This window comes from Rissa tridactyla, chromosome 22, assembly GCF_028500815.1.
Source record: "Rissa tridactyla isolate bRisTri1 chromosome 22, bRisTri1.patW.cur.20221130, whole genome shotgun sequence".
NCBI lineage: Eukaryota > Metazoa > Chordata > Aves > Charadriiformes > Laridae > Rissa > Rissa tridactyla.
This window is the reverse complement of record NC_071487.1, coordinates 5,482,920-5,493,900: the sequence shown is the minus strand read 5'-3', so window position 1 is coordinate 5,493,900 and position 10,981 is coordinate 5,482,920. Positions and strand designations below refer to the sequence as shown.

The window sequence follows — 10,981 nt, the reverse complement described above, 5'->3', positions numbered from 1 at the left end:
CCAGCGAAGGGCAACCAAGATGATTGTGGGACTGGAGCATCTCCCTTATGAGGAAAGGCTGAAAGAGCTGGGACTCTTTAGCCTGGAGAAGAGAAGGTTGAGGGGGGACCTGATTAATGTTTACAAGTACCTAAAGGGTGGGTTTAAGGAGGACGGAGCCAGGCTCTTTTCAATGGTTCCCAGTGACAGGACAAGGGGCAATGGGCACAAGCTAGAACATAGGAAGTTCCGTTCAAATACACGAAAAAACTTCTTTACAGTGAGGGTGACAGAGCACTGGAACAGGCTGCCCAGGGCGGGTGTGGAGTCCCCTTCTCTGGAGATTTTCAAGACCCGCCTGGATGCAGCCCTGAGGGATGTGCTTTAGGCAATCCTGCTCTAGCAGGGGAGTTGGACTAGATGATCTCTAGAGGTCCCTTCCAACTCTGAAGATTCCGTGATTCCGTGTTTCTTTCAACCCTGAAACGCTCAGCTCGGGGATCAGCAAGCAAAACCTGCAGGATCTTGCACGACCGTGCAAAACCTGCAGGATCTTGCGGTGGGAAGAGGCTGCGGCTGCAGTGTTCACCCGCCTGCCTCGCTCCCCGTCGCACAGAGCAAGGGGCGGAACAGCACGTCCCAGCTCGGCAGCGCAAGCCGAGGATGCTGTGGGACCGGCTGGTGACGGGTGACCTCTGCCACACGGCCCTGGCAGCGCCAGCGCCGCCATCAGCCCCGTCCCGCTGGGATTGCTGCAGCACCTCCCCGCGCGCTGGGCACCCCGTTCCTCCCCCTTGCCCTAACGAAGAAGGAACAACCTCACACGGTCTTGAGCTTTTTCACCTTATTCTTGGCAAAGCCTTTTCTGCTTGTCGTCTCTTCCGCGGTAGCACCCCTGGTGCCAGCGCCAGCTGTTCCTCTCGTCTCCACCCTCTCCATTCACTCTGCTCCCTGTATTTCACTTTCACCGTTACAGCTGGCGTGTGCCGGAGTCACTTCAGTCCCAGGCAGGCACAGCAGCTTTCCCTATGCGCCCACGCCAGCCCAGCCACTGCCAGTCCCTCTTTCCCAGGACGTGACAACCCACAAGGGCTGCGGCCCCCAGCCTCCCAATGACAGAATCCAGGCAAATGCACAGATCCAAGAAGAATAAAAAAAAATCCAGAACTCATGAGTTTCAAGCGCTTTATTCTCCTGTGTCATTCACCGACGTAGCTGTTGGTGTCCCCGTGGCAAGAGAAGCAAGGCTGCGTGCACCCCCGCAAATGAGCTCTTGGTACTAAAACCGGCACTCCGTCACTCGGCACTCCCTCCGTACCGCATACAGAAGGTTCTCCCATGGGGTGGAGCAGCACACTCACTCACACACTGTCCAGGACTGGAAGATTCCTGCTCTAAGGCCGATGACCCAGGTCTGCATGGCAAGCCAAGCGCTCACCTTTAAGGCACAGAGATCAGCAGCCAAGGCAGAGGCTTTCCGGCTTTTGTGCACTTAGTGAACGCTCGTGCAAGGAGTACGGGGTCAACATGAACTAGAGGCACCGGTCAGTAATCTCCTCCTCCCACTGCCAGTTCTTCTGAAAAGCGTACAGCACTGAGCCGGTTGGAAAGAGCCATACATGCCATAACACACAGACAACGTTTGATCCAAGACAGGAGTTATTTCGAGCTGAAAGAGAAAAAAAAAAAAAAAAGGCACCAAACACTCAAAACCTCATAGAATCGTAGAATGGTTTGTGTGGAAAGAGACCTTTAAAGATCATCCAGTTCTAGGCCCCCTGCCCTGGGCAGGGACACCTCCCACCAGCCCAGGTTGCCCCAAGCCCTGTCCAACCTGGCCTTGAACCCCTCCAGGGATGGGGCAGCCACAGCTTCTCTGGGCAACCTGGGCCAGGGGCTCACCCCCCTCACACCAAACAATTTCTGCCTCACATCTCATCTCAATCCCCCCTCTTCCAGTTTCAAGCCGTCGCCCCTTGTCCTGTCACTACAGGCCTTGGTAAAAAGCCCCTCTCCAGCTTTCTTACAAGGCTCCTTTATATATTGAAAAGACACAATAAGGTCTCCCCCGAGGCTTCTCTTCTCCAGGGATTGCCCTAAGCCCAGGTGCAGGACCTTGCACTCGACCTTATTGAACTTCACGGGGTTCCCACGGGCCCACTCCTCCAGCCGGAGGTTCCCTCTGGATGGCATCCCCTTCCTGAAGTGAATCAACCCCACCGCTCAGCTTGGCCTCATCCACAAACTTGCTGAGGGCGCGCTCAATCCCACTATACGCGCCACCGATGGAGATATTTAATAGCACTGGTCCCAGTATGGACCCTTGAGGGACACCACTCATGTCAAAACAGTTTTAAGACACCTTTAACGGTGTTAGAAAAGCAACATCCAGAGTTCTGCACCGGGATGGAAAGTGCCGTTCTGCCAAGGGCAGAGATCCTTGCCGGAAGGGAGCGTGCCGGGAGAAGCTGCTGGCCCCACGGTGACTTCAGGTGGCAGCAAAGCCAGAGCGGACAGGAAGCTTTTCAACTTTCAAGCCTGTGGCTGACCTGTCGGTAAAAGCTTCCTGTACATTGGATTGAGCAGCCTCAAAACAGCAAAACAGCAAACGTGGAGTCTGATACGCGTGGACTGCGTGGAGTCAGTGAGAAAATGGAGGAGAAAGCCCCTATTCCCTGACAAAATCCAGGGGGAAGCGTGGGGCAGGTGGAAAAAAGTCTTTTGGCTGTAAGTGGAAGAAAACAGTTGAAGAGCATCTAGCGCCTGTCAGTTCATGGAGAATAAAACCTCTGGGTCCAAGGCCCCACTGGCGAGATTCGGCATTAACAACCCAGGAATTTCTACCGCCTTTGTGGGGGGTGATTTCGCAGCACCAGGGAAGGTCCTGCGCTATTTCCAGTGCCAGAGCAGACCCACAGTCTAAAGCCCATTTCCAAAGGGAGTGTCCTCTTATTATTCCAGTGTAAAAACTTAGATTTGAGAGTTTATATCCAATTCAGTCGGCCTCTGGGGTGAGCAGGAAGGAGACCAGGTTAGTCCCATCTTATCACCTTATGGTAAAGACCCCTGTTACAAGAACAGAAAAACACCTGGTTATTGACAGTCCTTTGGGCAAAAAATCTGGTTTGATTTCAGTTTGTGCCCAGTGGAGGAAAACAACCCACAGCAGAAGATTAGCATCTTAGCGTGAGCGCTCAACGTCTTTGGCAGCAGAGGAAGGACAGAGACAAGCACTTCACTATCCAAAGAAGCCAGCATCTTCCCAGATCGGGCTGTGCAACTGTCCCTGCAGTCAAGCGAGAGCCTTTCATGCCTGGTTGTGAGGAAGGAAGGTACGGGGAGCATTCTGCTGCTTCAGGGCAGATTGATAACCCGAGCACGTGGCTGCCCAGCAGCTGGAACAGCTGGGAAAAGCCACCCCCAGGGGAGAAAGCTCTAGACGCTGGAAAGGCAGGGCGAGCGGGCATTTCTCCCTCGTGCATACGGAGCGCATACAGGGGTGCAAGAAACTTACCTGTCAGGGAAATGAGCCTGTCTGGCTCTTATCAGGCATCAGCTGTTCCCTGGAGGCTCTTTCGAGACTGAAGATGTCAGATCTGCCTTTTGCTTTGGACAGGCCCCACACAGCAATAGAGCCCACAGCTACCAGGATGCTCAGGAGCACTAGAGAGAGAAGAGCGCACAAGCAGGGGACCACTCACTGCGCCTGCTCTGGACGTCAGTACTGGGCTCTGCCGTGCAGCAGCGTTAGCCGACAGCCAGAGATCAGCAGCTTCCCTCCAGGATAAGGGACCGAGAGAGGAAGGGAGTTAGTGCCAGTTCGCATGAAATAGCCGTTCCAAGGATATAGTGTGTCCGGGTGAGAGGAATGATTAAGCTGCAGTGTAAGCCTCCCTTAGCCCTCCCAGCCTAGCGACAGCAGCTACTGATACAGGCCTGGAATTAACTCCATCAGGATACTCAATTTATAGGCTAAGCCAGGAGCACGACCACGTGCAGCACCGAGTCTCACGTACTTGCAATAATCAAGATCCACAAGCGGTCTTGGCTCCTCGATGGCACGGCGCCTCCAGGCACAGGCGTAGCTGAAGCCTCTGCGGTGAGAGAGCAAGAAATCCATCAGGCTTCCAACTCACCTCACAGCCGGCATTCAAAGCAGTCTCCGGTCCAAACCTGGCCGAGTTCCCAGTTCGCCTCAAGAATGCCAACCGGCCCTTTTCAATTCAAGCAAAGCCTTATCTGCCGCTGCTGTGATAAGCCCAAAGAGGAAAAAACGTCCTGCTGGAAATGTGTAACAGGGAAAGCTGGGAAGTTTCCCAGCTGCAGCATCCAAACCTCTCCCTCGTGGCATGGGGAAGCCCCAGGTACAAGCAAAAGGCAGCTCATCTCCCCAGCTACCGACTGACCGGGGGCAGGCACCAAACCCAAACGCAGAGCGGTAACCCCCTGCCCTCCGCAGACACGCCGCTCCAGACCCCGACAGAAGCCCCGGGGGAAGGGAAGCTGGAACCGAGCTTTCGGGCACCTCACGCCGCCAACGGGTCTGTGGGGGAGGACGCTCCGGAGCATCCCGGAGGGGGAAGCGGACACCCGCAGCGCCGGGGACGCAGACGCACCCCGAGCAGGTACCGGCGCCTGCGGCTCCGGGCCTGCCCGCGCTTGCCCCGTCCTTCCCCGACAGCTTCTCCGGTCCCCAGGGGTCGGAGGGGCGGACAGAGGCTCCAGCGGCGCTGGCTCGCTGGAAGGAAGCAGCCGGAATGGCGCGTTCCTGAAGGAAACCGCTCCGCAGGCGCTTCCGAGGGAGCCGCGGGAGGGGGCTGAAGGCGGGGGCTGACCCCGCAGCGCTCCCCTGCCCACAGCGAGTCGCGGTGAGCGCGGCTGCCACGGGGAGGCTAAAAGCCACAGAGGTGAAAGGCTTTAGCCCGGTTCGCCGCTCACCCCCCGCTCCCCCCTACCTGCGCCGCCGGCGGGCGGCACCCCCGAGCTCCGCGGCGGGGTCACCCAGGCTCCGTCCGGTGTCGCCGTCCCGCAGCCCCGCTCGTCCTCCTCGTCCTCGCAGTCGGGGTGCCCGTCGCAGCGCCACTCCGCGGGGAAGCAGAAGGCGCCGGGGTGGCACTGGAAGCGGCCCGGGGGGCAGCGGGACCCGGCGGCTGCGGGGCGGGAGGGGTCAGGGGGGGTCCGCGCCCCCCTCCCCCCCACCCCGAGGGGAGCGCGCGCGCGGGGCGGGAGGGGCACCCGCCAATGGGAGCCAAGGGCGTGCGCGGGGAGCCAATAGGCGCGCCCCACGGCCCCGCCCCCCACTCACCGTTCTCCGGCGGGGGCGACGGGAGCGGCAGCACCGGGAGCGGCACCGGCAGGAGCAGGAAGAGCAGGAGCGAGAAGAGCGGGAACGGCGGGAGGAGCCGCGCCATGGCGCCAGCGGGGATCGCGGCACCCGCTGCCGCCGCGCTCCTATAAAGCGGGCCGCGCGCCGGTGGGGCGCATGCGCACAGGCACGACGCCCACCAATGGGATGCTCGGGGGGCGGGGCGCGGGCGCGTGCCCTTGAAGAGGCCCCGCCCCCCCCTCCCCCGGGCCGGCAGCGGGTCCCGGCCGTCCCGGCACCCCGCCGGCCCCGGAGGCAGGCGGTAGGGCTGCAGCCCCCGCGCCGGGGAACGGCTGCGCTCTCCAGCACCACGCGGAGAAGCGACCAGCGCGGCCTCAGCCCCAGACACTCGCTGTCACCGAGAAAGCGCCCCTGCAGCAGGGCCGGGGACAGCCAGCGAACCACCACCTCCCTCCGAACTCCGAGCACCGGGGCCCGTTGGGTGGGGTGGGCTTCACCCAGGGGCGGGGCCTCAGGCGTGTTCCTGGGTCTCACCCTGAAGTAGGATCAGACCGTGGCTCACAGATGCACTGTGAACTTCAAACACGTGCCATGTTCTATTCATAGGATCACAGACTGGTTTAGGTTGGAAGGGACCTTAAAGGCCACCCAGTGGCACCCCCTGCCCTGGGCAGGGACACCTCCCACCAGCCCAGGTTGCCCCAAGCCCCGTCCAACCTGGCCTTGAACCCCTCCAGGGATGGGGCAGCCACAGCTTCTCTGGGCAACCTGGGCCAGGGGCTCACCGCCCTCACAGCAAACAATTTCTGCCTCACATCTCATCTCAATCCCCCCTCTTCCAGTTTCAAACCCTTCCCCCTCGTCCCGTGGCTCCCCTCCCTGCTCCAGAGTCCCTCCCCAGCTTTCCTGGAGCCCCTTTAGGGACTGGAAGGGGCTGGAAGGTCTCTGCGGAGCCTTCTCTTCTCCAGGCTGAACCCCCCCAGCTCTCTCAGCCTGTCCTCCCAGCAGAGGGGCTCCAGCCCTCCCAGCATCTCCGGGGCCTCCTCTGGCCCCGCTCCAACAGCTCCGTGTCCTTCTGCTGTCGGTGCCCCAGCGCTGGAGGCAGCACTGCAGGGGGGTCTCCCCCGAGCGGAGCAGAGGGCCAGAATCCCCCCCTCGCCCTGCTGCCCACGCTGCTGGGGATGCAGCCCAGGCTGCGGGGGGTTTCTGGGCTGCCAGCGCACGGTGCCGGGGCGTGTGGAGCTTCTCCCCCACCGACACCCCCGAGTCCTTCTCCTCAGGGCTGCTCTCCATCCCCTCATCCCCCAGCCTGGGTCTGTGCTTGGGATTGCCCCAGTTGCTATTCTTTCAAGAAAACCTTACACCCAAACAACATTCAAGAGTAGTAATATGGGTAATTCAAGTAGAACAGACAAAAGGGTGGTGTGGGGAATAGTCACAGCTTTAAATATATTTATTAGTTATGCATCAGCAGCACAAGTTCCACACCACATTGCTGTAGCAAAATCCGCCACAAGCCTCCCCATCAGAGTGCTGCTGTATAACAAACTCTGACCTGCACATCCAGCCTCGTCATGTTTATTTCTCACAAATAGGGCTGGTCTTTTGAAATTTCCCACTTCTTAAGTACTGGTCCTGGTGTTACCGGTTTTTTCTCAGCTGTTGTCACTGCAGAGCCTGAACTGGGGTAAAGAGAGGAGCGCCTTGAGTAAACACCATGAAAACCAGACCCTGATTTAATCAGGAGTACAGCTTTTATTACAGTCACAGAATCATTTAGGTTGTAAAAGATGTTTAAGATCATCAAGTCCAACCGTTAGTCTAACAATGCCAAACCACAGAATCATAGAATAGTTTGGGATGGAAAGGACCTTTAAAGGTCATCTAGTCCCAACCCCTGTGCCATGAGCAGGCACATCTTCAACTAGATGAGGTTGCTCAGAGCCCCAACCAACCTGATCTTGAACCCCTCCAGGGATAGGGCATCTACCACCCCTCTGGGCAACCTGGGCCGGGGGCTCACCACCCACACGGCAAACAATTTCTTCCTTATATCTAGTTTGATTTTTCCCTCTTTTAGTTTAAAGCCATTACCCTTTGTCTTATCACAACAGGCCCTTGTAAAAAGTTTATTCCCATCTTTCTTATAATCCTCCTTTAAGTACTGAAAGGTTGGTATAATGTCTCCCCGGAGCCTCCTCTTCTCCAGGCTGAACCCCCCCAGCTCTCTCAGCCTGTCCTCCCAGCAGAGGGGCTCCAGCCCTCCCAGCATCTCCGGGGCCTCCTCTGGCCCCGCTCCAACAGCTCCGTGTCCTTCTGCTGTCGGTGCCCCAGCGCTGGAAGCAGCACTGCAGGGGGGTCTCCCCCGAGCGGAGCAGAGGGGCAGAATCCCCCCCTCGCCCTGCTGCCCACGCTGCTGGGGATGCAGCCCAGGCTGCGGGGGGTTTCTGGGCTGCCAGCGCACGGTGCCGGGGTGCGTTGAGCTCCTCACCCACCAAGTCCTTCTCCTCAGGGCTGCTCTCCTGCCATTCTCTGCCTAACCTAGATTTGCACTTGGGATTGCCTCGACCCATGAACAGGACCTTGCACTTAGCCCACAGGGTTCCAACCCACTCAGGTCAAACGGTTGCAGCTCAGACCTACCTGCCAGCTTGAGCCCCCGCAGCGATGGTCTTCTGCGCTGTCGCGACCACGATAGGCGGGAGAGACTCTCGCCGCCCGTCCCGGCTACAGTAATAGTTGTTGGCGAACTTATGGCTGGGACCCACCGGGAGCCGAGGCGGCGGCTGGGTTCTAGACAAAGAACGGTTCCAAGAACTTCAGTGGCGGCCGGCGAGACAAAACCCCTCAGCCCTGTCAGCCCCACCGCTACCTCTTAGAGATCTCGTCGTAGCGCAGCGCCAGCTTGGCCTGGAGGTCCCGCTGCAAGGGAAGGCGAGAGCGTCTCAGGCGATGCCGGGCGCTGCGCGCCTCCCGCGGGCCGCTGCCCGGCGCCGGCGGCTCTACGGAGCCGCCGGCGCCGGGCAGCGGCCCGCGGGAGGCGCGCACCACCCTGTAGGCCCGGTCCCGGTAGAGCTGTGGACCGGGGCCAGAACCGGGACCAGAACCGCCCTTACCCCCGCTAAGAAGTTGCGGAAGCGCTGGATGAGGCGAGTGGCCGTCGCCATCTTGGCTACTGTGAAGGGCAGGGACGCGCGCGCCGCGGGGGATGCCGGGAGCGGGGTGGTTCTCGCGAGATTTGGGACTATACGGGGCCGAGGGTGGGAGGGGCCCGCGGGCTGGTTCTCGCGAGATTTGGCGCTGTGTAAGACGGGGAGGGGAAGCCCCGCCCTTTTCTCCCTGTGGCCGCCATGGACACCAGCCGCGTGCAGCCCATCAAGCTGGCCAGGGTAGGGACAGGGGGGGACAGCGGGCCCGGGGTGGGGGGAACACCGGGACCGGGACCGCGCTAATCCCCTTCTCTGTCCCTGCAGGTGACTAAAGTGCTCGGCCGGACCGGCTCGCAGGGACAGTGCACGCAGGTGAGCGGGGCGGGCGGGCGGGGGCCGCCATGTTGGGGGAGTACCAGAAGCGAAGGGTACGATTAAGCGCTGTCATTAGTTAGCGAGGTGGGGCCCTGGAGAACGAACGGGGGGATGCCGTCAAAATATGGAAATACCAAGGTAAGCTCAAGGGGAATGGAACTGCTAATAAGGCCGTAGACGAAGTTATTCGAACTATGAGCGAGCTGTCCTAATTGACACAGTAAAACGCCCGCCCTCGGGTAGGAAGAGCCCCCTGCTAACAAAAGCCGCCTCCTCACGGAGCGTGTGGAGTGAAAAGAGAGGATGCTGCGGCTTTAAGTAGGGACGAGGCATAGTAATAACCGCTGGTAGTCACAGAATGGCAGGGGTTGGAAGGGACCTTTGAAGGTTCCAGACCCCTGTCAAAGCAGGGTCAGCTAGAGCAGGTTGGACGGCTAAGTGTGTAACTAGGAAATACTGATAACTGTTGATTAACTGTTACTTAAAAGGTATAAATGCTTACTGCGTGCCAGCCTGAGGCGCATGAGCCTTGTGGATGAACCACCCACCACCATTCTCTGCACAGAAATGAGATAAACAAATATCTCGCTTTTGTGTGTATATTGGCTTCATGCACACCGGGATAAAAGAACCCGGATTTGGAACAACAGCTGGGCCGGGCTGACACCATCTCGCCCCACAGGTGCGTGTGGAGTTCATGGATGACACCAGCCGCTCCATCATCCGCAATGTGAAGGGGCCGGTGCGCGAAGGTGACGTCCTCACCCTGCTGGAGTCGGAGCGCGAGGCCCGGCGGCTGCGCTGAGCCCTGGCTTCTGCCGCTCTCCTTCGGGTGATGGAGCCTCACAGCCGGCTGGCTCCTGCCTGGCCAGGCACAGGGCATGGATGGAGAGGAGCGTGGCGGCGGCCTTGCTGCAATAAAGGGTTTTTTCAGTAGTCCCTTGCCTGGGCCTCTCTCATTGAACGTGTGAGTCTGTTGCAGCCCGTAGCACCTGTCTCTTGTTGGGTTCAGCAGAGGGACAGAAGCACACCCTGCTTCTTACTGAGGCTGCATGTAATGCATTCATGGAAATGTTACTGTGTTCTTGCATTTTTATTAACCTGTCACAACAAAAAGAGCTCTCTGTTTTGATTACAGCAGCCTTAATTCCCGACCTTTCTGGTAAGCGTCTTTCTGTATGTAACCAGTAAGGCAGCACTGCTAAACTTCCTAGACTTCTGTGGAATGTAACTACAAGTTGAAAGTCAAGCTTTGTACCAGCTTGCAAAGCAACAGCCTGCTGCTTCTGCCTTTCTGTCCTCAGTAAGCTATTCTATAAATGCTGCTATAAATACACCTACTTGCTGTCTTTCCTGGCAGTCACCCACAGAGGGTCAGTGCTTGTGTCTCTCTCTCTCTCTTGAAAGAGTTAGCAAATCAATCTCCCTTATTTTCTTCCTTAAGGTTCCCTTCCACCACACGATTCACTAGATTTATTGTTTTAGGTTATTAAAAAGTAGAAGTGAGCCTGAAAATGGTCACAGTTCCGGGGCTGTTTTTTAAGTACTGGTATTTTCCATCTGGTAATAGAGTGATACTGAGTCTGTGGCTTCTGATCTGGTCTCTGATGGGAGTGTTCATTCTTCAATGTCCTGCCCTTGATTAAGGCACTTTGGTGGCAGGTGGAACTGAGGGTTGGGGTATCCTAAAGCTGAGGAGGGCACTTCTGGAATGGGTGTTCAAATCACTAAACAGATAGTGAGGATTGCCCTTAGGACTGGTGTTGGAAGAGTGCTTGGGGTTTTTTTCCCTTCCTGCAGGTGTTAGTTGTGACCTGGTCAGCTCGTGGCCATTTTGTGACGTGCATTTTGTGCTCTCTAGAGAAAGCCCTTTTCAATATGTGCTTCCGCTGTTGCTTGATCTAGTTCTTGATTCTTCTTTGGTGGTGGCTCAGTATTGGAGCATTGGGCAAGTCCACATTCCCCTGACTCCTGTGACGTAGCAGAGCTTTCGGGAACTAGCTATGAGCGCAAGAAGTCCACCTCAGAGTTTATTTCAGCTGCCAGATGAAGTAAACTTTTGCTCTGGCAGCTGCTGGCCCTGACTGTGCTGAGTGACTGAGACAAGGAGGCATCAGCTGGCAGTTGGTGGCCAGGCAAGTGAACTTGTGGT

General features: G+C 58.0%; 3 protein-coding genes across 6 annotated transcripts; 1 reads left to right on the top strand and 2 right to left on the bottom strand.

Moving 5' to 3' along the window:
- Positions 1–1,150: 1,150 nt before the first annotated feature.
- On the bottom strand, positions 1,151–5,536 carry CD320 (CD320 molecule). Of its 4 annotated transcripts, none has more exons than XM_054182048.1 (5): positions 5,285–5,536; positions 4,935–5,129; positions 3,996–4,073; positions 3,494–3,642; positions 1,151–1,648 (listed from the first exon to the last, which is right to left on the bottom strand). In XM_054182048.1, the coding sequence occupies exons 1-4, from the start codon at positions 5,388–5,390 to the stop codon at positions 3,497–3,499; spliced, it is 525 nt and encodes a 174-aa protein (XP_054038023.1). In that variant the 5' UTR covers positions 5,391–5,536; the 3' UTR covers positions 1,151–1,648; positions 3,494–3,496. The 4 variants fall into 4 exon arrangements, with proteins under 4 accessions (XP_054038023.1, XP_054038022.1, XP_054038025.1 ...); XM_054182047.1 differs by having other exon boundaries at positions 1,151–3,045; positions 5,285–5,516; XM_054182049.1 differs by lacking the exon at positions 1,151–1,648 and adding an exon at positions 3,052–3,292.
- A 1,189-nt stretch (positions 5,537–6,725) lies between these two features.
- Positions 6,726–8,560, bottom strand: NDUFA7 (NADH:ubiquinone oxidoreductase subunit A7). The gene is made up of 4 exons (XM_054182055.1): positions 8,422–8,560; positions 8,178–8,227; positions 7,949–8,098; positions 6,726–6,987 (listed from the first exon to the last, which is right to left on the bottom strand). The coding sequence occupies exons 1-4, from the start codon at positions 8,470–8,472 to the stop codon at positions 6,891–6,893; spliced, it is 348 nt and encodes a 115-aa protein (XP_054038030.1). The 5' UTR covers positions 8,473–8,560; the 3' UTR covers positions 6,726–6,890.
- An 11-nt stretch (positions 8,561–8,571) lies between these two features.
- Positions 8,572–9,765, top strand: RPS28 (ribosomal protein S28). Its single transcript, XM_054182057.1, has 3 exons — positions 8,572–8,694; positions 8,779–8,826; positions 9,512–9,765. Exons 1-3 carry the CDS (start codon positions 8,656–8,658, stop codon positions 9,632–9,634), a joined length of 210 nt encoding a protein of 69 aa, XP_054038032.1. The 5' UTR covers positions 8,572–8,655; the 3' UTR covers positions 9,635–9,765.
- Positions 9,766–10,981: the final 1,216 nt, after the last annotated feature.